This window comes from Oncorhynchus nerka, linkage group LG13 (assembly GCF_034236695.1).
Source record: "Oncorhynchus nerka isolate Pitt River linkage group LG13, Oner_Uvic_2.0, whole genome shotgun sequence".
NCBI classification, from domain to species: Eukaryota; Metazoa; Chordata; class Actinopteri; order Salmoniformes; family Salmonidae; genus Oncorhynchus; species Oncorhynchus nerka.
Genome location: NC_088408.1, coordinates 87,305,987 through 87,333,200, shown reverse-complemented (window position 1 = coordinate 87,333,200; position 27,214 = coordinate 87,305,987). Strand labels below are relative to the sequence as shown.

General features: G+C 49.4%; 2 protein-coding genes across 3 annotated transcripts in view; both read right to left on the bottom strand.

The window, feature by feature from the left end:
* Nucleotides 1-3,344, bottom strand: part of LOC115122296 (PI-PLC X domain-containing protein 3-like) — a 54,252-nt gene extending 50,908 nt beyond the window's left edge. The window contains exon 1 of the mRNA XM_029651505.2: nt 3,010-3,344. Coding sequence (XP_029507365.1) covers nt 3,010-3,268 — 259 coding nt within the window. The 5' untranslated portion in view covers nt 3,269-3,344. The remainder of the gene's footprint in view (nt 1-3,009) is intronic.
* Nucleotides 3,345-4,628: 1,284 nt separating this feature from the next.
* The window catches only part of LOC115140704 (succinyl-CoA:3-ketoacid coenzyme A transferase 1, mitochondrial-like), a 178,364-nt gene continuing 155,778 nt past the window's right edge, over nt 4,629-27,214 (bottom strand). For both annotated transcript variants that reach the window (XM_065026803.1, XM_065026802.1), the window contains 2 exons: nt 6,471-6,572; nt 4,629-5,609 (listed from right to left, as the gene is read on the bottom strand). In XM_065026803.1, the coding sequence (XP_064882875.1) occupies nt 5,574-5,609; nt 6,471-6,572 (138 nt within the window). In that variant the 3' untranslated portion in view covers nt 4,629-5,573. The remainder of the gene's footprint in view (nt 5,610-6,470; nt 6,573-27,214) is intronic.

Sequence of the window (27,214 nt, the reverse complement as noted above, 5' to 3'; positions counted from 1 at the left end):
AAAAAACATGCATTGTTTATATTATCTTTTACCAGATCTAAATGTGTTATATTCTCCATTAATTTCACCATTCCAAAAACTTCAAAGTGTTTCCTTTCAAATGGTATGAAGAATATGCATATCCCTACTTCAGGTCCTGAGTTACAAGCCGTTAGATTTGGGTATTTCATTTTAGGCGAAAATTGAAAAGGGTACGATTCATAAGAGGTTTTAACGGGTGTAAATCCACTTCACGTTTTTGTATATCAATGTGTCATATCATAGTTGACAACCCATTTTTTCTGCGGTCGTCGTTGACTCTTCATTCGGAGCAGATATTTATATTTCATTTTTGGAAAATGACAAACCTGAGCGAGATTTTCCCAAAATTCCAAACTTTGCATCTGCACACTTATTCCAGTAAATGTGTTTTTTTATGTTCAGTGTACATTGCTAAACGTAGTCCTTGTGCATAGAGTTTTGTAACTTTGAAATCAATGGTTATTGTTTGGTATACATTTTAAGTGAGCGCTAATACTCTCCGCCTGCCTGCATGTGTGTGTGTGCCAGTGTATGATAAGTGAAGCTAATCACTAGAATTTTCAGGATGTTAATTGGCCATTCCACAAAAGGAGTGAAATCAGTGACTGGGTCTTAATCCAGACAGCCAATCAGAGCTGCAATCTCAGGAGACCTGCCGCATGATTGGTCGAAACCTCTAAACAGCTGGCAGCACTTTTGGATGCTAATGCCAAGACAATGGTCCATTACAACACTTGAAACATACTTCTTTCCTTCCATCTTGTTTCTATCCTGTCTTCCTAGAAGGGATCCTCAGAGGATCTGAGATACACTATATAAAACAGAAGTATGTGGACACCCTTCAAATTAGTGGATTCGGCTATTTCAGCCACACCCATTACTGACAGACTTATAAAATCGAGCACACAGCCATGCAATCACTATAGACAAACACTGTACTGTTTTATATGTAATGTAAGTGCTTTAATATGTTTGGACACCAGGAAGAGTAGCTGCTGCCTTGGCAACAGCTAATGGGGATCCTAATAAATACAAATACAGAGTTCAAAACTGCCTCGAAGCAACATGAGCACAACAACTGTTCATCGGGAGCTTCATTAAATGGTTTTCCATGGCCGAGTAGCCGCACACAAGCCTAAGTTCACCATGCGCAATGCCAAGGGTTGGCTGGACTGGTGTAAAGCTTGCTGCAATTGGAGTCTGGAGCAGTGAAAATGTGTTCTCTGGAGTGATGAATCATGCTTCACCATCTGGCAGTCCGACAAACAAATCTGGGTTTGGTGGATGCTAGGAGAACGGCACCTGCCCAAATGCATAGCGGCAAAAGCTAGGTGGAGGAGGAATAATGATCTGGGGCTGTTTTTCATGGTTCGGGCTAGGCCCCTTAGTTCAATAGAAGAGAAATCTTAACGCTACAGCATAAAATGACATTCTAGACAATTATGTGCTTCCAACTTTGTGGCAAGAGTTCGGGAAAGGCCCTTCCCTGTTTCAGCATGTCAATGCCCCCATGCACAAAGCAAGGTGCAAACAGAAATGGTTTGTCGAGATCATGTGAAAGAACTTGACTGGCCTGCAAAGAACCCTGACTATAACTCCATCAAACACCTTGGGGATGAATTGGAACGCCGACCTCACTAATGATCTTTTGACTGAATGGAAGCAAGTCCCTGCTGCAATGTTCCAACATCTAGTGGAAAGCCTTCACAGATTACTGGGCTGTTATAGCAGCTTAAGTGGGGAGCAACTCCATATTAATGCCCATGATTTTGGAATAAGATGTTTTTGACGAGCAGGTGTCCACATACTTTTGGTAATGTAGTCTATGAACTAGGCAGGGTGCAGGCATATGCAAGGTTTGCTTTTAACGTTTGACAATATGCAGTCTGATTATGTCAGATCACTGGTTTCCTCAAGGAAGGAAATGATGAAGGTCTTTGAATGGGTCAAGGATGTCTACAGTCTGCAAAGACAGGAGATTGACCAGCTACAAACCTTTTTAATGGAGATTTAGAGATCCCTACAAATCAATAAACCCACAAATTCAACACTTAAATAACACTATAACGTAATATTACGTGACGTAGGCTACTCGTGAGCAGTACATAGGCTATCATGGTTGCAATGCAATGAACCCTGTTATGCCCCGTTTGGGCTAACAGCCTACGCACTGCCAAAGATCACATTGACATAGAACCTGCTATATCCTACCAAAAAAGGGGACGATTTCAGTTATACATTAAAAAACATATTTAAAAGGAGCACAACGGGCCACTAGTTGAAATGACATTTTAATGTATTAACTTGTATTAGCAAGCTTTTAGTAAGATAATTCATACCCCTCCCTCAAGGACACATTTGATTTGAATCAAGCCGATAGACCGCGACACACGTCTCAGCCTTTGGCATAGCATATCGAGCCCTAGCAGCTCAACTGTATCCTATTCGTTTGAAGATAGTGTTGCCCTTACACATAACTCTCGCCTTAACGCAACAAGTGCCATCTCTCCAACGTGGTTTTGAGAGACTACTGTAGCCCATAGCCTAGGACTTTAGTGAGAACGAAACAACCCTTTGTATGGAATTTGACAATTCTGTCTCGTTTATTAGTCTGAAGAGGTCACCGGCTAGGTCACGGACTTCACCGTCAGTTCTACAACTCAATATTTCTGTCGTAGATAGACAAATAACACAACAATAAATATCTGGACCGGGCGGCAGCGTTAACCGAACCAGTAACTGCAAGGTCGCTGGTTCGAATCCCGAGCGGACTAGGTGAAACCTCTGATGTGCCCTTAGGCAAGGCACTTTACCCTAATTGCTCCTGTAAGTCGCTCTGGCTAAGAGCGTCTGCTAAATGACTAAAACGTAAAATGTCTAATCTATGGAAGAAGCCTAAATGACTTCACTGCAAGATCAACAATACACATTTCCAACACTTCAATGGGCATCTTTACGCAGCCGTGAAAGCTAAGATGGGACTCTTACCAGGAATGGCCAGGTTGGTGAGCGGGATGCTGTGCATGCTCTCCGGTAAATTTGCCATCCAGTCGGCGAACCTGGGTTCGCTTTTCCCGTGAGAGGAAGCCATGCCACCGCGCACTATATTCCCACTCTCTGCCTGCGCGAGCGTTGAGTGCGCTTTCTCTATGCAGCGCTCGTTCCCCTTACTACTCACCCACACGCAACACACGCACACCAGCGTGCCTGGGAGTGAGTTCACGCCACACCCCCTGAATGCGATCATGTGGATATCGAACACGTTTCATAGGATATGTCGATAAAGAGTTGTGTTTTTGATAATTGTGATTTTAGGGTGATCTCATGGCGGGCGAGTGATGTATTCCTGTGAAGTCATTGAATTGAGGGTGGGCCCAGCCATCGCCAGTTGACTTAATTAAATAATTATTCTATGTCCCATTCTGGTTGAAACCGCGAATGGCTCTCCTGCTCTCCACTACGAGTACTGCATCCACATGGCTTTGTGTTTGCCCGTCCGTGTATAGCGCCGCTGTCCACTCCTGTGGTGCTGAATTCATCAAATCTGCTTTCCGGACACCAGCGCTTTCTGGAGAAGCGCCTTGGGAATAAGACACGTTAACCGATTGATGTTATCTTCTCGCTTGTATGGATTTGTACATTTTTACTTGAATAAATGCAGTTTTTGACTTGGGGATGAGCTCACCTGAGTGGAGTACCGGCAACACAACATGTCTACTGTTTGAGCTCTTTTAAAATATCAGCTCAAAAGTATTGTGGAGCTCCTGCACCTAAATATAAACAGGACCGGCACCCAGAATGATACATATTTCAGTCCAAGTCAAGCACTGAATATATGCATAACATTGGACATATTTTGACACCAGGCCAGAGTTTAAAAGAGACCTCACTCAAAAACATATGTTTTGTCTAAATAGGCTAAATTATACATCTACTTCGCCTTATATTTAGAAATGTGTACCCTTGATGTGCTATGGACTGTTTCACAACATATTCACAACAATTGTAATTTTTTTCCGGTTGATGATAGAACATCTATATTCTCTTTGAACCCCAAGAGTGAAGAAGAACCTCTGGTTGCGTTCTACATTTATGTAAAATCCCTCAGGTAACTGGACCGCGCACTCTTCTAATGTGGACAAATCGATAAAAAAATGTCATTGCATGTCAATCATCCAAATAGCGACCGGAAACCTGCTGTTTTGACAAAGAAATGAACGACTTAATTCCCTCTAGTTGCTCGGAGCTAAATTATGTCAAACGTGGCTAATGAAGGAGGAACTTTAGGGCAGAACATGCAGTACAGCGATATAATACGATTGAGTCAGCCTTGCAGCTTCTCAGAGGAGAGATGGAGCATTCATTCAGTTTGTTCAATGAATTGTCGACAATGATACAGAGCTCAACTCACCTAGAGATCGCCATACGTGTTCAATACTCTCAACATGCTTCATTCCTTCCTTCACTGTCACACAGACATTATGAAAACATATTTGAGGTGTAATAAAACAAAAAATGATTCAGGAAGTAGTGCCAAAGAACTTTGAGACTTATGTGCAACACGCAAAATATGGGATGGCGAAAAGCAATACAACAGAAAATGGACATCAAGGTAACATACCTAGTTTAATATAATACACAAATACAGGACAGGGAAAGGTGTGGGTAGAAAATGTAAGGCCTCACAGTGTAGTAGCTAAAATACCTGAAACCATGTAGCCTGTATTATTAAGTGTTTGTTTCCATGAGGCTGACCATTCAACTGAAGTACCAAACCAGTTTGTTTCCATGAGGCTGACCATTCAACTGAAGTACCAAACCAGTTTGTTTCCATGAGGCTGACCATTCAACTGAAGTACCAAACCAGGATGAAGTGGAGAGGCTCAAAAGCAAATCAAAATCTAGATAATATCAGTTTTGATGTCAGACCAGAGCGGTGCTTCCTCCCTTCTCCAATTCATTCCCATTTCACTGCATCAGTGAACACAGTATGTCTGAAACTAGTTGGAGCTATTACTTACAGGGGACACCTATCTACCGGAGTACCTGGCTGATGCACGTCTAAGGAGGGGAGTGAACAAATGCAGAAGGGAGGGGACAACTGACTGGAATGACATGAAGTCCATCATTGTTTGTGTTATAAGTTTTGGAGAGAATAGCCTCTGTGTTGATGTAGCATAAAACATCTAATTAAAACATGACGTTATTACTAAATACATATTACACAGTTCCTCTTCAGTTATGTCAGGGACAACAATTATGTTCAATTCAATTCATATAATATCATCAACATCATCACGCTGTTGGTTTCTTAACAACCACAACCAAACTAGGCATCGCTTATTTATGCATCTCACGTGTTCCTGTACAACAATGGATGTTACAGTAATGTTTCAGTGACGTTATGATTTAGTAGACGGAAGCGGTGTTCAGTAACATTAGGATGAACTTGGTTGATTAGTTCATAGTTTGTGTTCCTTCCTTCACACATACGGAGAGATTAACACAGCCTTCAAGCCATAATTCCTCTCCTCGGGCACTTCCTCCAGCTTCTAGACCTGTTGCATGGCCCTCAAGTTTGGAGACACCTGTTGGACATCAGAGAGGGTGAGAGAGAGAGTGGGAGAGAGAGTGAGAGAGAGAGAGTGAGAGAGAGAGAGAGAGTGTGTGAGTGAGTGAGTGAGTGAGAGAGAGTTTTTACTATTTTTATTTAATTTAAATTTTACCCCTTTTTCTCCCCAATTGTTTAGTAGCTACTATCTTGTCTCATCGCTACAACTCCCGTACGGGCTCGGGAGAGACGAAGGTTGAAAGTCATGCGTTCTCCGATACACAACCCAACCAAGCCACACTGCTTCTTAACACAGCGCCATCCAACCCGGAAGCCAGCCGCACCAATGTGTCAGAGGAAACACCGTGCACCTGGCAACCTGGGTCAGCGCGCACTGCGCCCGGCACGCCACAGGAGTCGCTGGTGCGTGATGAGACAAGGATTTCCCTACCGGCCAAACCCTCCCTAACCCAGACGACGCTAAGCCAATTGTGCGTCGCCCCACAGACCTCCCGGTCGCGGCCGGTTATGACAGAGCCTGGGCGCGAACCCAAAGTCTCTGGTGGCACAGCTGGCGCTGCAGTACAGCGCCCTTAACCACTGCGCCACCCAGGAGGCCCCATCTTTTACTATTGATAGTATTTCACTGAGTAGGATCAATAATTTAGTCTGCTACCTTTCATAAACACTCTTGGTTTTGTGGTTACGAAGACAATTCAAGTCAAATATGGATTTACTGAGGGTATTATGTTTCAAGTGTATTATATGTTTCAAGTTTATTTTGCAACTAGTAAATATGCAACTTTCCAATGTGGAAAGTTGGCTGGCTAAAGCATTGTTCTTGCTTTGGACAACACAACCCTGGTGTGGCCAGACCGGCTGTCCTTGTATGACTCACCTCAAAGTGTGCTCCTGTGCATGCCTTAATGTCCTCTGGGGTCAGCCCCTCCCACACCTCAATCAGAGTCAGACCTTTAGTCTTGTCCACATCAAACACAGCCTGAGAGAGCACGAGAGAGAGAGAGCACGAGAGAGAGAGAGCAGAGAGAGAGAGAGCACGAGAGAGGGAGAGCACGAGAGAGAGAGAGAGAGAGACACACACAGAGAGAGAGAGCGAGCAAGAGAAAGAGCGAGAAAGACAGAGAGAGAGATACAAACAGAGACAGAGTGAGAGAGACAGACACACAGAGAGAGAGAGAGAGAGAGAGAGAGAGAGAGAGAGAGAGAGAGAGAGAGAGAGAGAGAGAGACAGAGAGACAGAGAGAAAGGGAGACAGAGAGAAAGGGAGACAGAGAGAAAGGGAGACAGAGAGACAGAGAGACAGAGAGAGAGAGACAGAGAGAGATACAAACAGAGACAGAGTGAGAGAGACACAGATACAGAGAGGGAGAGACAGAGAGAAAGGGAGAGACAGAGAGAAAGGGAGACAGAGAGAAATGGAGACAGAGAGAAAGGGAGACAGAGAGAAAGGGAGACAGAGAGAAAGGGAGACAGAGAGAGAGATGCATTTATTCAATAAGACAACATCTGAAATGCTGGGTGTGGGGCTAGAGGGTTGGACCGCTGCCTGTTGAGTTCTCTGGCTGAGATCCACTTTACTTCAAACAAAACTCAAGGTCGGCAATGCACTCTGCAGGGTCCTGCATTTCAGCTCAATAGGTTAATGTCTACAGACAAGAGAAACGTGCTTATTTGTTCAAATCATCAGAAAATTAAGATTGAAATTAAATGTCACTATTCTCATTGCCAAAAAAAGATCCCAAGAAAGATCTGGCTGTATGAGAGAATAGGAAAGAACCACAGCTAACACCAGCTAACACCAGAATCTACAAGAGTTTCACCGTCTGACATTACTCTGTGTTAACAAGGCCAGACTGGTCTGACCCGAGTCTCACCCTAGCTACATTCTTACAGTGTTGGTCTCTCCTGCCATTTTAGACTCCCAATAACACTGTCGTCTCAAACCACACCATGTTCGTAATAGCACTACATTAGACCAACATTTCATTTGGGATACAGCCTGCTGTTGTAAGATATGGGCTTTGTCTCAATGCTCTAAAAGAGCTTGCTATCCTCTTCTCCTATCAGGATACTGTATTGCTTGACCTGTAATTTAGAAAAATAACACAAGGGAAGGAAGCAATTAAAAAAGATGGAGCCATAACCCAGCTACAGTGAGCACAGGCAGAGCCAGGAGATGGATATGAGATATGTATGGGAGAGGCTATGGTGTAGTCAGAAGGACAGGGGCGGGGGGAAGAGAATATAGAGAATAGAGAGAGAGAGAGAGAGAGAGAATAGAGAGAGAGAATAGAGAGAGAGAGAGAGAATAGAGAGAGAGAGAGAGAGAGAGAGAGAGAATAGAGAGAGAGAGAATAGAGAGAGAGAGAATAGAGAGAGAGAGAGATAGAGAGAGAGAGATAATAGAGAGAGATAATAGAGAGAGAGAGAGAATAGAGAGAGAGATAATAGAGAGAGAGAGAGATAATAGAGAGAGAGATAATAGAGAGAGAGAGAGATAATAGAGAGAGAGATAATAGAGAGAGAGAGCGAGAATAGAGAGAGAGATAGAGAGAGAGAGAGAGAGAGAGAGAGAGAGAGAGAGAATAGAGAGAGAGAGAGAGAGAGAGAGAGAGAGAGAGAGAGAGAGAGAGAGAGAATAGAGAGAGAGAATAGCGAGAGCAAGAGAGAGAAGAGAGAGAGAAGAGAGAGAGAGAATAGAGAGAGAGAGAGAATAGAGAGAGAGAGAGAATAGAGAGAGAGAGAATATATAGAGAGAGAGAATAGAGAGAGAGAGAATAGCGAGAGCGAGAGAGAGATACAGTATCACTCTCAGGAAAGCTGTCAAAACCTACAGCTAACTTGTAGGATGGAGTGATAGGGAGAGGGAGAAGGATAAAAGAGTGAGGGAGAGCAGAAGGGAACGGGGAGGAGAAAACATGAAGTATGAAAAGAACAATACAAAGTCAGAGTAAGAGGGGAGGGCAAAGGGAGGGAGAGACTTGTCTAGGACTTTCTGTGATGTTAGTGACTGGACCACAGCTTAAAGCCATCCTCACACTAACATCGATTAGTGTCTGAGCCGAGGCCAGTCCTGTTATTCACTAGGGCTGTCTTGTGGAATTAGCTGGTCTTCTGTGGTTTATTAATAGAAGGCAACATAAGAGGGAAATAACCAGAGGACATTAAGTACAACTCTGAGAATAGACTGCCAACTGTTGCCAGTATAGTGGTTACTGCCAATACCACAGGTAGCAGTTCACTGCTGCAGTTATCTAGAACCAGTGGAATGTCTGTTTCCACTGTGAATAAATATGTCATTATTTTGGACTGTTTTTCTTTCCAGAGGGGAATGCTGTTTTCAAATGTAGTTTACCAAACCAACCACATTCCACAGGGTTACTCTGGGGACCCCATGGTGGCTAACCACATTCCACAGGGTTACTCTGGGGACCCCATGGTGGCTAACCACATTCCACAGGGTTACTGTGGGGACCACTGCTGCCATGGTGACTAACCACATTCAACAGGGTTACTGTGGGGACCCCATGGTGGCTAACCACATTCCACAGGGTTACTGTGGGGACCCGATGGTGGCTAACCACATTCCACAGGGTTACTGCTGGCTGGGTTACTCTGGGGACCATGGGGACCATGGTGGCTAACCACATTCCACAGGGTTACTGTGGGGACCACTGCTGCCATGGTGACTAACCACATTCCACAGGGTTACTGTGGGGACCCCATGGTGGCTAACCACATTCCACAGGGTTACTGTGGGGACCGCTGATGGTGGCTAACCACATTCCACAGGGTTACTTCCACAGGGTTACTGGGGGACCCCATGGTGGCTAACCACATTCCACAGGGTTACTGTGGGGACCGCTGCTGCCATGGTGGCTAACCACATTCCACAGGGTTACTCTGGGGACCCCATGGTGGCTAACCACATTCCACAGGGTTACTGTGGGGACCACTGCTGCTATGGTGGCTAACCACATTCCACAGGGTTACTGTGGGGACCGCTGCTGCCATGGTGGCTAACCACATTCCACAGGGTTACTGTGGGGACCGCTGCTGCCATGGTGGCTAACCACATTCCACAGGGTTACTGTGGGGACCCCATGGTGGCTAACCACATTCCACAGGGTTACTCTGGGGACCCCATGGTGGCTAACCACATTCCACAGGGTTACTGTGGGGACCACTGCTGCCATGGTGACTAACCACATTCAACAGGGTTACTGTGGGGACCGCTGCTGCCATGGTGGCTAACCACATTCCACAGGGTTACTCTGGGGACCCCATGGTGGCTAACCACATTCCACAGGGTTACTGTGGGGACCCGATGGAACCACATTCCACAGGGTTACTGTGGGGACCCCATGGTGGCTAACCACATTCCACAGGGTTACTGTGGGGACCCCATGGTGGCTAACCACATTCCACAGGGTTACTGTGGGGACCCCATGGTGGCTAACCACATTCCACAGGGTTACTGTGGGGACTGCTGGGGTGGCTACCACCACAGGGTTACTCTGGGGACCATGGTGGCTAACCACATTCCACAGGGTTACTGTGGGGACCACTGCTGCCATGGTGGCTAACCACATTCCACAGGGTTACTGTGGGGACCACATGGTGGCTAACCACATTCCACAGGGTTACTGTGGGGACCACTGTTGCCATGGTGGCTAACCACATTCCACAGGGTTACTGTGGGGACCACTGCTGCCATGGTGGCTAACCACATTCCACAGGGTTACCCATGGTGGCTAACCACATTCCACAGGGTTACTCTGGGGACCCCATGGTGGCTAACCACATTCCACAGGGTTACTGTGGGGACCACTGCTGCCATGGTGACTAACCACATTCACATTCAGGGTTACTGTGGGGACCGCTGCTGCCATGGTGGCTAACCACATTCCACAGGGTTACTCTGGGGACCCCATGGTGGCTAACCACATTCTACAGGGTTACTGTGGGGACCCCATGGTGGCTAACCACATACCACAGGGTTACTCTGGGGACCACTGCTGCCATGGTGACTAACCACATTCCACAGGGTTACTGTGGGGACCCCATGGTGGCTAACCACATTCCACAGGGTTACTCTGGGGACCCCATGGTGGCTAACCACATTCCACAGGGTTACTAACCACATTCCACAGGGTTACTGTGGGGACCCCATGGTGGCTAACCACATTCCACAGGGTTACTCTGGGGACCACTGCTGCCATGGTGACTAACCACATTCCACAGGGTTACTGTGGGGATCCCATGGTGGCTAAAAACATTCCACAGGGTTACTGTGGGGACCGCTGCTGCCATGGTGGCTAACCACATTCCACAGGGTTACCATGGTGGCTAACCACATTCCACAGGGTTACTCTGGGGACCCCATGCCATGGTGGCTAACCACATTCCACAGGGTTACTGTGGGGACCGCTGCTGCCATGGTGGCTAACCACATTCCACAGGGTTACTCTGGGGACCCCATGGTGGCTAACCACATTCCACAGGGTTACTGTGGGGACCCGATGGTGGCTAACCACATTCCACAGGGTTACTGTGGGGACCCCATGGTGGCTAACCACATTCCACAGGGTTACTGTGGGGACCGCTGCTGCCATGGTGGCTAACCACATTCCACAGGGTTACTCTGGGGACCCCATGGTGGCTAACCACATTCCACAGGGTTACTGTGGGGACCACTGCTGCTATGGTGGCTAACCACATTCCACAGGGTTACTGTGGGGACCGCTGCTGCCATGGTGGCTAACCACATTCCACAGGGTTACTGTGGGGACCGCTGCTGCCATGGTGGCTAACCACATTCCACAGGGTTACTCTGGGGACCCCATGGTGGCTAACCACATTCCACAGGGTTACTCTGGGGACCCCATGGTGGCTAACCACATTCCACAGGGTTACTCTGGGGACCCCATGGTGGCTAACCACATTCCACAGGGTTACTGTGGGGACCACTGCTGCCATGGTGACTAACCACATTCAACAGGGTTACTGTGGGGACCGCTGCTGCCATGGTGGCTAACCACATTCCACAGGGTTACTCTGGGGACCCCATGGTGGCTAACCACATTCCACAGGGTTACTGTGGGGACCCGATGGTGGCTAACCACATTCCACAGGGTTACTGTGGGGACCCCATGGTGGCTAACCACATTCCACAGGGTTACTGTGGGGACTGCTGCTGCCATGGTGGCTAACCACATTCCACAGGGTTACTCTGGGGACCCCATGGTGGCTAACCACATTCCACAGGGTTACTGTGGGGACCACTGCTGCTATGGTGGCTAACCACATTCCACAGGGTTACTGTGGGGACCGCTGCTGCCATGGTGGCTAACTGTGGGGACCACTGCTGCCATGGTGGCTAACCACATTCCACAGGGTTACTCTGGGGACCCCATGGTGGCTAACCACATTCCACAGGGTTACTGTGGGGACCGCTGCTGCCATGGTGGCTAACCACATTCCACAGGATTACTCTGGGGACCCCATGGTGGCTAACCACATTCCACAGGGTTACTGTGGGGACCATGCTGTGGTGACTAACCACATTCAACAGGGTTACTGTGGGGACCGCTGCTGCCATGGTGGCTAACCACATTCCACAGGGTTACTCTGGGGACCCCATGGTGGCTAACCACATTCCACAGGGTTACTGTGGGGACCCCATGGTGGCTAACCACATTCCACAGGGTTACTGTGGGGACCGCTGCTGCAATGGTGGCTAACCACATTCCACAGGGTTACTCTGGGGACCCCATGGTGGCTAACCACATTCCACAGGGTTACTGTGGGGACCACTGCTGCCATGGTGACTAACCACATTCAACAGGGTTACTGTGGGGACCGCTGCTGCCATGGTGGCTAACCACATTCCACAGGGTTACTCTGGGGACCCCATGGTGGCTAACCACATTCCACAGGGTTACTGTGGGGACCCCATGGTGGCTAACCACATACCACAGGGTTACTCTGGGGACCACTGCTGCCATGGTGACTAACCACATTCCACAGGGTTACTGTGGGGACCCCATGGTGGCTAACCACATTCCACAGGGTTACTCTGGGGACCCCATGGTGGCTAACCACATTCCACAGGGTTACTAACCATGGTGGCTAACATTCCACAGGGTTACTGTGGGGACCACTGCTGCCATGGTGGCTAACCACATTCCACAGGGTTACTGTGGGGACCGCTGCTGCCATGGTGGCTAACCACATTCCACAGGGTTACTCTGGGGACCCCATGGTGGCTAACCACATTCCACAGGGTTACTGTGGGGACCACTGCTGCCATGGTGACTAACCACATTCCACAGGGTTACTGTGGGGAGCTGCTGCCATGGTGGCCATTCCACAGGTTACTCTGGGGACCCCAAACCACATTCCACAGGGTTACTGTGGAGACCGCTGCTGCCATGGTGGCTAACCACATTCCACAGGGTTACTGTGGGGACCCCATGGTGGCTAACCACATTCCACAGGGTTACTGTGGGGACTGCTGCTGCCATGGTGGCTAAACACATTCCACAGGGTTACTGTGGGGACCCCATGGTGGCTAACCACATTCCACAGGGTTACTCTGGGGACCCCATGGTGGCTAACCACATTCCACAGGTTTACTGTGGGGACCCCATGGTGGCTAACCACATTCCACAGGGTTACTGTGGGGACCACTGCTGCCATGGTGGCTAACCACATTCAACAGGGTTACTCTGGGGACCCCATGGTGGCTAACCACATTCCACAGGGTTACTGTGGGGACCGCTGCTGCCATGGTGGCTAACCACATTCCACAGGGTTACTGTGGGGACCGCTGCTGCCATGGTGGCTAACCACATTCCACAGGGTTACTGTGGGGACCGCTGCTGCCATGGTGGCTAACCACATTCCACAGGGTTACTCTGGGGACCACTGCTGCCATGGTGGCTAACCACATTCAACAGGGTTACTCTGGGGACCCCATCGTGGCTAACCACATTCCACAGCGTTACTGTGGGGACCGCTGCTGCCATGGTGGCCCTCCAAATGTACCTTTACACAGACATCTGCATGCCGCACACACAACTATTTCACTATTGCAAAAAGGGCCTCAGACATGTTTCAAAAACTTCTGAGGGTAGAAGTGAAAAAGGTCTGAGACGAGATGCACCCTAGGGCTGCAGGTACCTACCACCACCAGACTCAACCCATATCAGCAGCAGCAGCATCATCATATGAAAAAATATACTTCAATTAATCTCTCTGTTATCAGAGGGCTGAATGTGTGTTGTTTATGTTCAAGGGCAAACGGGTGTATGTGTGTGTGTATGCACGTGTGTGAATTGTGGAGGGCAGGTTTTAGGTTCCCCGTTTTCTCACTCATTTTGAAAACACAATGAGGCAAGATTTTAATTATCCCGAGGACTCGGAACAGAACAACGTGTATCCAGGAGGGCCACTCTCATCCAACAGGCTTAAACTGTAGGGAAACACAATACCAGACTAGACAGCCTGACCCTATTGCGTTTAAGGTAGTGTAGTGGAAGGATTTAAAATGGTTAGGAGATAAAGGGCTATATTTTAACAAACCTAACACAATGGTAAATCTAAGCGCAAGCGGTAGTGCTATAGGTTCATGGGTGTGTCTGAAATATTTGAGCTATTTTCACTAATCACAATTATCGGCACACTTACTGGTGTTGCCGCGAAAGAGGTTGGGTTTTGATGAATAAACAAGTTGTGGGTGTGTCGAGACTCGGCCAATCAGAACATGCTCAAATTGTTTATTTACGGCATTAACTCCAATTCCAATGTTAGTCCATTAAAGTTTGTTAACTGGCTTACGGAAACGAAATAACAAAATGTTGACCTATCTTTGCTAAATACGTTAACTTGAACCCATCTGCAGTCCATATTGTTCTAAGCAATTGAATGTCTTCAATAGCATTCACACTGATATCGGGGCTTGGCCTACTTGGGGCTAGGCCTACTGGGGCTAGGCCTACTGGGGGCTAGGCCTACTGGAGGCTAGGCCTACTGGGCTATGGCTGAGCATGGACATGCCAAACATAGTCAGTAAGCAAGTTTAAATTAATCATTGATAAGGCCTAAAAAGAGAACAAATACATCTTATTTAAAAATATATATATATTTACATTCTTATCGCTGCAACTCCCCAATGGGCTCGGGAGAGGCGAAACCACGGTTCTTAACACCCACCCGCTTAACCAGGAAGCCAGCCGCACCAATGTGTCGGCGGAAACACCGTTCAACTGACGACCGAGGTCATCCCGCAGGCACCCGGCCCGCCACAAGGAGTCACTAGAGCACGATGAGCCAAGTAACTGGCCAAACCCTCCCCTTACCCGGAACGATTGTGCACCGCCCTATGGGACTCCCTTGTGACACAGCCTCCCTTGTGACACAGCCTGGATTCGAACCTGGGTCTGTAGTGACGCCTCTAGCACTGTGACGCAGTGTCTTAGACGGCTGCGCCACTCGGGAGGCCCTGAGAACTAATAATTGTAATCAAATTCAAACAACTTATTTTAAATAGGCTGTCTCACTCTTACAGGCAACATAACTGGAAAAATATCCAATATAAAGAGAAAGGGAGAATGTCCATTCACCATTATACAGCTCCAAAATAAACGTTCTATATCCATATTGTAACCAATTTACAGATCAGATCACATTCACACACCTCATGGAAGTTCTATTGCAAGCACACTGTGGACATTGTTACCATAATACCAGAAAGGTGAATCATTCTAATACGTTTGGTTGTAATAAAATTATTCAAAAAACAAGCTTTTTTTAAACAACAATAAATAAATGTAATGATATCATAAAATCGGCAGGATAAAAAAGAAACTAATTGCTGTTGAACCAGCCTTTGTTAAAGTAGGCCTAAGGGAGGACTTGGGTTATGAACATATGAAATGGAAAACAAGCTATTTTTACAGGTTACAGATGAATTCTAAATGCAAGGTTCACCGTATTCAAAGAGGTTCTCATATCTCATTTCATGATGGGCATGGAGGGGGTTTTACAGGACCTTGCATGGCTAAAATAATGTCAGCTCACTGTTTAACTCCTCTCAAACTTTGTATTTTAATAAAGCTTTGGTGATTAAGATTGATTTCCAAGCGGTCTCAGGAACCAAACCCTTTATCGACAGTCTTGACTACTTTGCAATTGCATTGAGCAGACAAAAAAAAGCCTACATTGAGCAGAGGGGAGGATATGCTTGGTTTTTAATCAAATAAAACGAAATGGGAAAGAACATGAGTTTTTTATGTTTCTAAACAGGAAGTGTACAGGCACCAAAAGTACATGATGCTACTCTTGTTCCATGTTCATATGGGCAGTGTGCATCACGGCTGAATAGGCTGCATTTCCGCTGTAAAAATTCTAGAAATTAGTACTTTGAATCAAGTTAAGGATAAGCCTAAAATATTTCCACCCCGCCCATCTAAGCGCAAGCGAGCTGATATAAGAGAGGTGAATTGTAGAACCTGGCGTTGGGGCTGGAAAATGCCAGTGCACCAGTTTTTAAATGACAAAATTGCAAACTAGCGCGTGTTTGACCCTAGCGCCGCCTTAGCACCAGCTGAAAATAGAACCCGTACTATTAATGCAAGCAGCACTGATGGTGGCCAAACACTATGTATGCGCAGTCCAAGCAGTCTCTCTGCTGGTCTCCACTGCTGAGCTGTCTCCATATCATCCAACTGTCCTGTCCCTGTCCCTTCAACACAAACACCTAATTTATAGTAATGTGAATTCATACAAAGGCAATAATAAAATAGACAGCTGTTGGGGAGGGGAGTGGGTAACGGGGGAGCTATTATACTGTAGGTGGAGAGACCGAGAGCACAGTCAAGGCTTTCTTGAAAAGCTCGTCAGCTCTATATGTCTGTTGTCACCTGCTCTGAAGCACTAGGCGGAGAGTGCTGTTCCAGGGGTGGGCAGCGGGCACAGTACCATCCAGCCCCCCACCTCATCAGATAAATGTCTAGTTAACACACATTGGCAGGCTTGCTGGGGGGAGGAAGTAGACAGGGGCGGTAGAAAATAGGGAAAAGTAACCAGAGAATAGGCCAGGTAGAGAAGAGAGTGGTGGGGGATGAGAGGAGAAAGAGAGAGAAAGGAAAGAAAGAAGAGGAAAGAGGTATTAAGAGAAGGGAGGGAAGGATGAGGATAGAGGGAGGAGAGCAGAAAAGAAGGATGAAGAAGGAGAGGGAGGAGGGGATCACGGCAGTGGATAGGAGACACATTAACCTTTATAAATGTTGACAGAAATCATCCAGCTGGGAATCATGTTGTGCATTCGCTCTAAAATGCACCCGAGCAGAAAGGAGTGGATAGACGAAACCCTGACTGGTCATAATTCTATAGCCACCTATAGCGAGACTAAAAGAGTGAGAGCGAGAGAGAGACGAACACACATTCAGAAAGAAGAAAGGAAGAGACGGAGAAAAGGAACATGCAGAGTCTGGCGAAATCGGACACGGAGAGAAACACGGCTACAGGACCCACACAAAGCTCCCACATTGATCTGCCTCTCTGCAATACTGAACACACAAAGACATAGAATCAATGATCCTATGCAGACCTCCATTACACCACTGTGACCCCTCTGTTCTGGCCAACCAAGCTGACAATGGAGCCAGTGATGTCTGCAGGCAGCCTTTTGTCCTGGTCAGCACAGCAGACATCAACAGGCATTATTCAGGGCCACAGGATGTCTGCTCTGGTCTGCTCTGAGAGGTTTGAGTATAATAACGGTCAAAATTTGTACAATTAAACAATAACCAGGGCATTAATGAGAAAAAACATGTACCTGCTAGCTGTGTTATTCAGACTGAAACATGTACCTGCTAGCTATGTGTTATTCAGACTGAAACATGTACCTGATAACTATGTGTTATTCAGACTGAAACATGTACTTGCTAGCTATGTGTTATTCAGACTGAAACATGTACCTGCTAGCTATGTGCTATTCAGACTGAAACATGTACTTGCTAGCTATGTGTTATTCAGACTGAAACATGTACCTGCTAGCTATGTGTTATTCAGACTGAAACATGTACTTGCTAGCTATGTGTTATTCAGACTGAAACATGTACCTGCTAGCTACAGTGGTTGCTCAACTAAAAGTTTTGAGATTATGCTGCGGGATTTAGAGGAAATTTGTGGTTTAGTACCCTGGGTCACTACTTCATTGCTACAGACCAGCGCAAGGAGAGTTAAAGCACTGATTATGCTTTTGGGTCCCAAGGCGCTACCGTGTCTCTCAAAATACAGTTATTTTTTTGATACTACTCATCAGTATTACTTACTAAACTGTTGTTACACTTGTTACACAAGTTTTTATTATAAGAGAAACTTAGACTACAATTAGAGTGTGGAAATGTTAGAATTATTTTGCTCTTACTGTAGTACTGTAGCCCACTCCCTACAAGTCATGTTGTACAGTGCCCGAGTGGCGCAGTGGTCTAGGATACTGCGTCGCAGTGCAAATTGCGTTGCTACAGATGCTGGTTCAATACCCATGCCGGCCACGACCGGCAGACCCATGAGCCTAGAAGGCCAGCATCCTGGAGTCGCCTCTTCACTGTTGACGTTGAGACTGGTGTTTTGTGGGTACTACTTAATGAAGCTGCCAGTTGAGGACTTGTGAGGCGTCTGTTTGTCAAACTAGACACTCTAATGTACTTGTCCTCTTGCTTAGTTGTGCACTCCTCTTTCTATTCTGCCAGTTTGCGCTGTTCTGTACACAGTAGTGTTGTACGAGATCTTCAGTTTCTTGGCAATTTCGTGCATGGAATAGCCTTAGTTTCTCAGAACAAGAATAGACATGAGTTTCAGAAGAAAGTGCTTTGTCTCTGGCCATTTTCTGGCCAAATTTCTGGCCATTATGAGCCTGTAATCGAACCCACAAATGCTGATGCTCCAGATACTCAACTAGTCTAAAGAAGGCCAGCTTTATTGCTTCTTGAATTATTGCTTCTTGAATTAGAACAACAGTTTTCAGCTGTGCTAACATAATTGAAAAATGGTTTTCTAAAAATCAATTAGCCTTTTAAAATTATAAACTTGGATTAACTAACACAACGTGCCATTGGAACACTGGATGCTGATAATGGGCTTCTGTAAGCCTATGTAGATATTCCATAAACAATCTGCCATTTCCAGCTACAATAGTCATTTACAACATTAGCAATGTCTACACTGTATTTGTAATCAATTTGATGCTATTTGAATGGACAAAACATTTGCTTTTCTTTCAAAAACAAGTACATTTCTAAGTTACCCCAAATTTTTGAACGGTAGTGTTTATTGGTCATGGCTCCTGAGTGGCGCACAATAGGATTGCCTTGCAGTTCTCCAGCTTTATCCACTGAGATAGTGGTAGGCGCACGGGATTTAAGGCACGAGAGCAGGAGGCACGGGACAGGCCGCAGAGCAGCGCACAGAAGATGGACCAAGCCCATGGGGAAAAAAGGAAGAAGATCAAGAAGACTAACGAAAGCATAAAGATGTTGATGAAGTAATGCTGTTTTGAGTTGGAAATGTAACACTTTAGAGTACTTAAGCATGGAATACATTGCAAGTTGAGGGATTTTCACAACAGTAGCCAGGCTATAAAAAGTATATTGTCCTGCTAATACGAATCATTTGCATGATGGCTACATTCTTTACTGTACCCACGTCACACATAATTTGATAATCTAAATTACTTTTAGAGTTTTCGAATTACAAATGTGCGCTTTTTTTTTAGTTACATTGTTTTAGTTCGAACGTGAATACCTTTTTTCTTTAAATGATTGTTTTGTGTAGGATGCTACATTTTTGACCAGTTGCAATTGTAAGTAGGCCTAATAAAAACAATCCTACTTCTATTAGGCTGTTAAGCCTCAGACTACCTCAGCCAGTTGAGTTGTTTTATAAAGGTCTGGGCTCCGAAGAAATAGACTCCAATTAAACCCTCTTGTTGTTTGTAAAGTCCAATTCAAAATTCAAAAAGGCACTCGCACATCTGAGCTATCTTTTTTTACAGGTGCATGGCAACAGCCGGATAAGATGAGGAAAAAGTAGGAACCCGCACACAGCTCTTGATCGTATCACTGATCTTTACGTATCGGCCTTAGTCACAGCTTTTGTGAGTTTTTCAAATTAGCACCCTTATGTAGACCTAGCCACACCCACATTCGTTCCACGCATCCAAAGGGGTTGGAGGCGAAGGAAAAACAAAATGAGTGCTACCAAATATAACAATATGCATTTCATAAATATTCAAATGAAGTGTGTACATAAAACGTATGAAACACGTCTGTAAAACCACAATGAGAATCTCGACCTACCAAGCAAGTTTTCATAAATCATTGGGTCCAGTGTAAGAAAAAACGTCAGAGTAATCTGAAATAGGTGCATAATTAATGTTCAAATTTACAACATAACATACATAGGCATTTCATAATTAAGACCTTTAGGAAATAATGTCTGGGGGGTGAAAATCCCAAAACATTCTGGTTGATTTTCTTGTGGCTGGCAGTTGGCATGGACCAATTTATCACGTAAATAAAACATTCCAGTGTTTCTTGACAGCATCTCCCACTTTTTGCGAGTTCAAAGTATATGTAGTTGTGAACATTACAGAGTGTTCTTTAGCTTTAGAGGGTCTTTGTTGTAGCAGTTCATCTCCTGTTTACCCCAATGCCAAATGAAGAGCTTCATCCACACATTGTGGAGAATATCCTCCTCTTAGAAACCTATTGCGCATCTCCACTGCTTTTTCTAGATAGTCCTGAAAATGATTTGTTGCAAGTTGGGGAGGGGGGTTCACACCTAGCTCAAGTTGGGTAGGGGAGGGGGTTCACACCTAGCTCAAGTTGGGTAGGGGAGGGGTTCACACCTAGCTCAAGTTGGGGAGGGGGTTCACACCTAGCTCAAGTTGGGGAGGGGGTTCACACCTAGCTCACGTTGGGGAGGGGGTTCACACCTAGCTCAAGTTGGGGAGGGGGTTCACACCTAGCTCAAGTTGGGGAGGGAGGGGGTTCACACCTAGCTCAAGTTGGGTAGGGGAGGGGGGGGGGTTCACACCTAGCTCAAGTTGGGGAGGGGGTTCACACCTAGCTCAAGTTGGGGAGGGGGTTCACACCTAGCTCAAGTTGGGGAGGGGGGGTTCACACCTAGCTCAAGTTGGGGAGGGGGTTCACACCTAGCTCAAGTTGGGGAGGGGGGGTTCACACCTAGCTCAAGTTGGGGAGGGGGTTCACACCTAGCTCAAGTTGGGGAGGGGGTTCACACCAATCTCAAGTTGGGGAGGGGGGTTCACACCTAGCTCACGTTGGGGAGGGGGTTCACACCTAGCCTCACACCTAGCTCAAGTGGGTAGGGGGAGGGGGTTCACACCTAGCTCAAGTTGGGGAGGGGGTTCACACCTAGCTCAAGTTGGGGAGGGAGGGGGTTCACACCTAGCTCAAGTTGGGGAGGGAGGGGGTTCACACCTAGCTCAAGTTGGGTAGGGGAGGGGGTTCACACCTAGCTCAAGTTGGGTAGGGGAGGGGGTTCACACCTAGCTCAAGTTGGGTAGGGGAGGGGGTTCACACCTAGCTCAAGTTGGGGAGGGGGTTCACACCTAGCTCAAGTTGGGGAGGGGGTTCACACCTAGCTCAGCTCAAGTTGGGGAGGGGGTTCACACCTAGCTCAAGTTGGGGGGGTTCAGGGGGTTCACACCTAGCTCAAGTTGGGGAGGGAGGGGGTTCACACCTAGCTCAAGTTGGGTAGGGGAGGGGGAGGGGGTTCACACCTAGCCTGGTTGGGGAGGGAGGGGGTTCACACCTAGCTCAAGTTGGGGAGGGGGTTCACACCTAGCTCAAGTTGGGGAGGGGGTTCACACCTAGCTCAAGTTGGGGAGGGGGTTCACACCTAGCTCAAGTTGGGGAGGGGGTTCACACCTAGCTCAAGTTGGGGAGGGGGTTCACACCTAGCTCAAGTTGGGGGGAGGGGGTTCACACCTAGCTCAAGTTGGGGGGAGGGGGTTCACACCTAGCTCAAGTTGGGGAGGGGGTTCACACCTAGCTCAGGGGGAGGGGGTTCACACCTAGCTCAAGTTGGGGAGGGGGGGGTCACACCTAGCTCAAGTTGGGGGGAGGGGGGTTCACACCTAGCCAAGTTGGGGAGGGGGTTCACACCTAGCTCAAGTTGGGGAGGGGAGGGGGTTCACACCTAGCTCAAGTTGGGGAGGGGAGGGGGTTCACACCTAGCTCAAGTTGGGGAGGGGAGGGGGTTCACACCTAGCTCAAGTTGGGGAGGGGGTTCACACCTAGCTCAAGTTGGGTAGGGGAGGGGGTTCACACCTAGCTCAAGTTGGGTAGGGGGGGGTTCACACCTAGCTCAGCTCAAGTTGGGTAGGGAGGGGGTTCACACCTAGCTCAAGTTGGGGAGGGGAGGGGGCTCACACCTAGCTCAAGTTGGGGAGGGGGTTCACACCTAGCTCAAGTTGGGTAGGGAGGGGGTTCACACCTAGCTCAAGTTGGGGAGGGGAGGGGGTTCACACCTAGCTCAAGTTGGGGAGGGGAGGGGGGGGTTCACACCTAGCTCAAGTTGGGGAGGGGAGGGGTTCACACCTAGCTCAAGTTGGGGAGGGGGTTCACACCTAGCTCAGGTTGGGGAGGGGGTTCACACCTAGCTCAAGTTGGGGAGGGGGTTCACACCTAGCTCAAGTTGGGGAGGGGGTTCACACCTAGCTCAAGTTGGGGAGGGGAGGGGGTTCACACCTAGCTCAAGTTGGGGAGGGGGGGGTTCACACCTAGCTCAAGTTGGGGAGGGGGGGTTCACACCTAGCTCAAGGGGGAGGGGGTTGGGGAGGGGGTTCACACCTAGCTCAAGTTGGGGAGGGGGTTCACACCTAGCTAGCAAGTTGGGGAGGGGAGGGGGTTCACACCTAGCTCAAGTTCACGGGGGAGGGGAGGGGAGGGGGTTCACACCTAGCTCAAGTTGGGGAGGGGGGGGGTTCACACCTAGCTCAAGTTGGGGAGGGGGTTCACACCTAGCTCAAGTTGGGGAGGGGGTTCACACCTAGCTCAAGTTGGGGAGGGGGAGGGGGTTCACACCTAGCTCAAGTTGGGGAGGGAGGGGGTTCACACCTAGCTCAAGTTGGGGAGGGGAGGGGGTTCACACCTAGCTCAAGTTGGGGAGGGGGTTCACACCTAGCTCAAGGGGGAGGGGGTTCACACCTAGCTCAAGTTGGGTAGGGCAGGGGGTTCACACCTAGCTCAAGTTGGGTAGGGGGGGGGTTCACACCTAGCTCAAGTTGGGTAGGGGAGGGGGTTCACACCTAGCTCAAGTTGGGGAGGGGGGGGCTTCACACCTAGCTCAAGTTGGGGAGGGAGGGGGGTTCACACCTAGCTCAAGTTGGGTAGGGAGGGGTTCACACCTAGCTCAAGTTGGGGAGGGGAGGGGGTTCACACCTAGCTCAAGTTGGGGAGGGGGTTCACACCTAGCTCAAGTTGGGGAGGGGGGGTTCACACCTAGCTCAAGTTGGGGAGGGGGTTCACACCTAGCTCAAGTTGGGGAGGGGGTTCACACCTAGCTCAAGTTGGGTAGGGAGGGGGTTCACACCTAGCTCAAGTTGGGTAGGGGAGGGGGTTCACACCTAGCTCAAGTTGGGGAGGGGGGGGGAGGGGTTCACACCTAGCTCAAGTTGGGGAGGGGGTTCACACCTAGCCAAGTTGGGGAGGGGGTTCACACCTAGCTCAAGTTGGGGAGGGGGTTCACACCTAGCTCAAGTTGGGGAGGGGGTTCACACCTAGCTCAAGTTGGGGAGGGGAGGGGGTTCACACCTAGCTCAAGTTGGGGAGGGGAGGGGGTTCACACCTAGCTCAAGTTGGGGAGGGGAGGGGGTTCACACCTAGCTCAAGTTGGGGAGGGGGTTCACACCTAGCTCAAGTTGGGGAGGGGGTTCACACCTAGCTCAAGTTGGGGAGGGGAGGGGTTCACACCTAGCTCAAGTTGGGGAGGGGAGGGGGTTCACACCTAGCTCAAGTTGGGGAGGGGGGGGTTCACAGCATTTACATTACATTTACACACCTAGCTCAAGTTGGGGAGGGGGTTCACACCTAGCTCAAGTTGGGGAGGGGGTTCACACCTAGCTCAAGTTGGGGGGGAGGGGGTTCACACCTAGCTCAAGTTGGGGAGGGGGTTCACACCTAGCTCAAGTTGGGGAGGGGGTTCACACCTAGCTCAAGTTGGGGAGGGGGTTCACACCTAGCTCAAGTTGGGGAGGGGGTTCACACCTAGCTCAAGTTGGGGAGGGGGGGGGTTCACACCTAGCTCAAGTTGGGGAGGGGAGGGGGTTCACACCTAGCTCAAGTTGGGGAGGGGGGGGGGTTCACACCTAGCTCAAGTTGGGGAGGGGGTTCACACCTAGCTCAAGTTGGGGAGGGGGTTCACACCTAGCTCAAGTTGGGTAGGGGAGGGGGTTCACACCTAGCTCAAGTTGGGTAGGGGGGGGGGTTCACACCTAGCTCAAGTTGGGGAGGGGGGGGGGTTCACACCTAGCTCAAGTTGGGGAGGGGGTTCACACCTAGCTCAAGTTGGGTAGGGGGTTCACACCTAGCTCAAGTTGGGGAGGGAGGGGGTTCACACCTAGCTCAAGTTGGGGAGGGGAGGGGGTTCACACCTAGCTCAAGTTGGGGAGGGGGGGGTTCACACCTAGCTCAAGTTGGGGAGGTGGGTTCACACCTAGCTCAAGTTGGGGAGGGGGTTCACACCTAGCTCAAGTTGGGGATGGGGGTTCACACCTAGCTCAAGTTGGGGAGGGGGGTTCACACCTAGCTCAAGTTGGGGAGGGGGTTCACACCTAGCTCAAGTTGGGGAGGGGAGGGGGTTCACACCTAGCTCAAGTTGGGGAGGGGGGGGGGGGTCACACCCAGCTCAAGTTGGGGAGGGGAGGGGTTCACACCTAGCTCAAGTTGGGGAGGGGGGTCACACCTAGCTCAAGTTGGGGAGGGGGTTCACACCTAGCTCAAGTTGGGGAGGGGAGGGGGTTCACACCTAGCTCAAGTTGGGGAGGGGAGGGGGTTCACACCTAGCTCAAGTTGGGGAGGGGGTTCACACCTAGCTCAAGTTGGGGAGGGGGTTCACACCTAGCTCAAGTTGGGGAGGGGGGGGTTCACACCTAGCTCAAGTTGGGGAGGGGGGGGTTCACACCTAGCTCAAGTTGGGGAGGGAGGGGGGGTTCACACCTAGCTCAAGTTGGGGAGGGGGTTCACACCTAGCTCAAGTTGGGGAGGGGGTTCACACCTAGCTCAAGTTGGGTAGGGGAGGGGGTTCACACCTAGCTCAAGTTGGGTAGGGGGTTCACACCTAGCTCAAGTTGGGTAGGGGGAGGGGGTTCACACCTAGCTCAAGTTGGGTAGGGGAGGGGGCTCACACCTAGCTCAAGTTGGGGAGGGGGTTCACACCTAGCTCAAGTTGGGTAGGGGAGGGGGTTCACACCTAGCTCAAGTTGGGGAGGGAGGGGGTTCACACCTAGCTCAAGTTGGGGAGGGGAGGGGGTTCACACCTAGCTCAAGTTGGGGAGGGAGGGGGTTCACACCTAGCTCAAGTTGGGGAGGTGGGTTCACACCTAGCTCAAGTTGGGGAGGTGGGTTCACACCTAGCTCAAGTTGGGGAGGGGGTTCACACCTAGCTCAAGTTGGGGAGGGGGTTCACACCTAGCTCAAGTTGGGGAGGGGGGGGGTTCACACCTAGCTCAAGTTGGGGAGGGGGGTTCACACCTAGCTCAAGTTGGGGAGGGGGGGGTTCACACCTAGCTCAAGTTGGGGAGGGGGTTCACACCTAGCTCAAGTTGGGGAGGGGGTTCACACCTAGCTCAAGTTGGGGAGGGGGGGGGTTCACACCTAGCTCACGTTGGGGAGGGGGTTCACACCTAGCTCAAGTTGGGGAGGGGGTTCACACCTAGCTCAAGTTGGGGAGGGGGGGGGTTCACACCTAGCTCAAGTTGGGGAGGGGGTTCACACCTAGCTCAAGTTGGGGAGGGGAGGGGGTTCACACCTAGCTCAAGTTGGGTAGGGGTTCACACCTAGCTCAAGTTGGGGAGGGGGTTCACACCTAGCTCAAGTTGGGGAGGGGGGGGTTCACACCTAGCTCAAGTTGGGGAGGGGGTTCACACCTAGCTCAAGTTGGGGAGGGGGTTCACACCTAGCTCAAGTTGGGGAGGGGGTTCACACCTAGCTCAAGTTGGGGAGGGGGTTCACACCTAGCTCAAGTTGGGTAGGGGGGGGTTCACACCTAGCTCAAGTTGGGGAGGGGGGGAGGGGGTTCACACCTAGCTCAAGTTGGGGAGGGGGTTCACACCTAGCTCAAGTTGGGGAGGGGAGGGGGTTCACACCTAGCTCAAGTTGGGGAGGGGTGTTCACACCTAGCTCAAGTTGGGTAGGGGAGGGGGTTCACACCTAGCTCAAGTTGGGGAGGGGGTTCACACCTAGCTCAAGTTGGGGAGGGGGGGGGGGTTCACACCTAGCTCAAGTTGGGTAGGGGGTTCACACCTAGCTCAAGTTGGGTAGGGGAGGGGGTTCACACCTAGCTCAAGTTGGGGAGGGGGGTTCACACCTAGCTCAAGTTGGGGAGGGGAGGGGGTTCACACCTAGCTCAAGTTGGGTAGGGGAGGGGGTTCACACCTAGCTCAAGTTGGGTAGGGGGTTCACACCTAGCTCAAGTTGGGTAGGGGAGGGGGTTCACACCTAGCTCAAGTTGGGGAGGGGGTTCACACCTAGCTCAAGTTGGGTAGGGAGGGGGTTCACACCTAGCTCAAGTTGGGGAGGGGAGGGGGTTCACACCTAGCTCAAGTTGGGGAGGGGGGGGTTCACACCTAGCTCAAGTTGGGGAGGGGGAGGGGGGTTCACACCTAGCTCAAGTTGGGGAGGGGGTTCACACCTAGCTCAAGTTGGGGAGGGGGTTCACACCTAGCTCAAGTTGGGTAGGGGAGGGGGTTCACACCTAGCTCAAGTTGGGGAGGGGGTTCACACCTAGCTCAAGTCAAGGGGGTTGGGTAGGGGGGTTCACACCTAGCTCAAGTTGGGTAGGGGAGGGGGTTCACACCTAGCTCAAGTTGGGGAGGGGGGAGGGGGCTCACACCTAGCTCAAGTTGGGGAGGGGGTTCACACCTAGCTCAAGTTGGGTAGGGGAGGGGGTTCACACCTAGCTCAAGTTGGGGAGGGGAGGGGGTTCACACCTAGCTCAAGTTGGGGAGGGGAGGGGGTTCACACCTAGCTCAAGTTGGGGAGGGGAGGGGGGTTCACACCTAGCTCAAGTTGGGGAGGTGGGTTCACACCTAGCTCAAGTTGGGGAGGTGGGTTCACACCTAGCTCAAGTTGGGGAGGGGGTTCACACCTAGCTCAAGTTGGGGAGGGGGGTTCACACCTAGCTCAAGTTGGGGAGGGGGGTTCACACCTAGCTCAAGTTGGGGAGGGGGGTTCACACCTAGCTCAGCTATTAGACAATTCTTTAGTTGGTTGAATAGTCTACTGTTCATCTAATAGCCCATCCTGCTACGCTTGTGAAAAACTAATAATAATACTTTTCCTCCTTTCCATGTTAAAGATTACCACT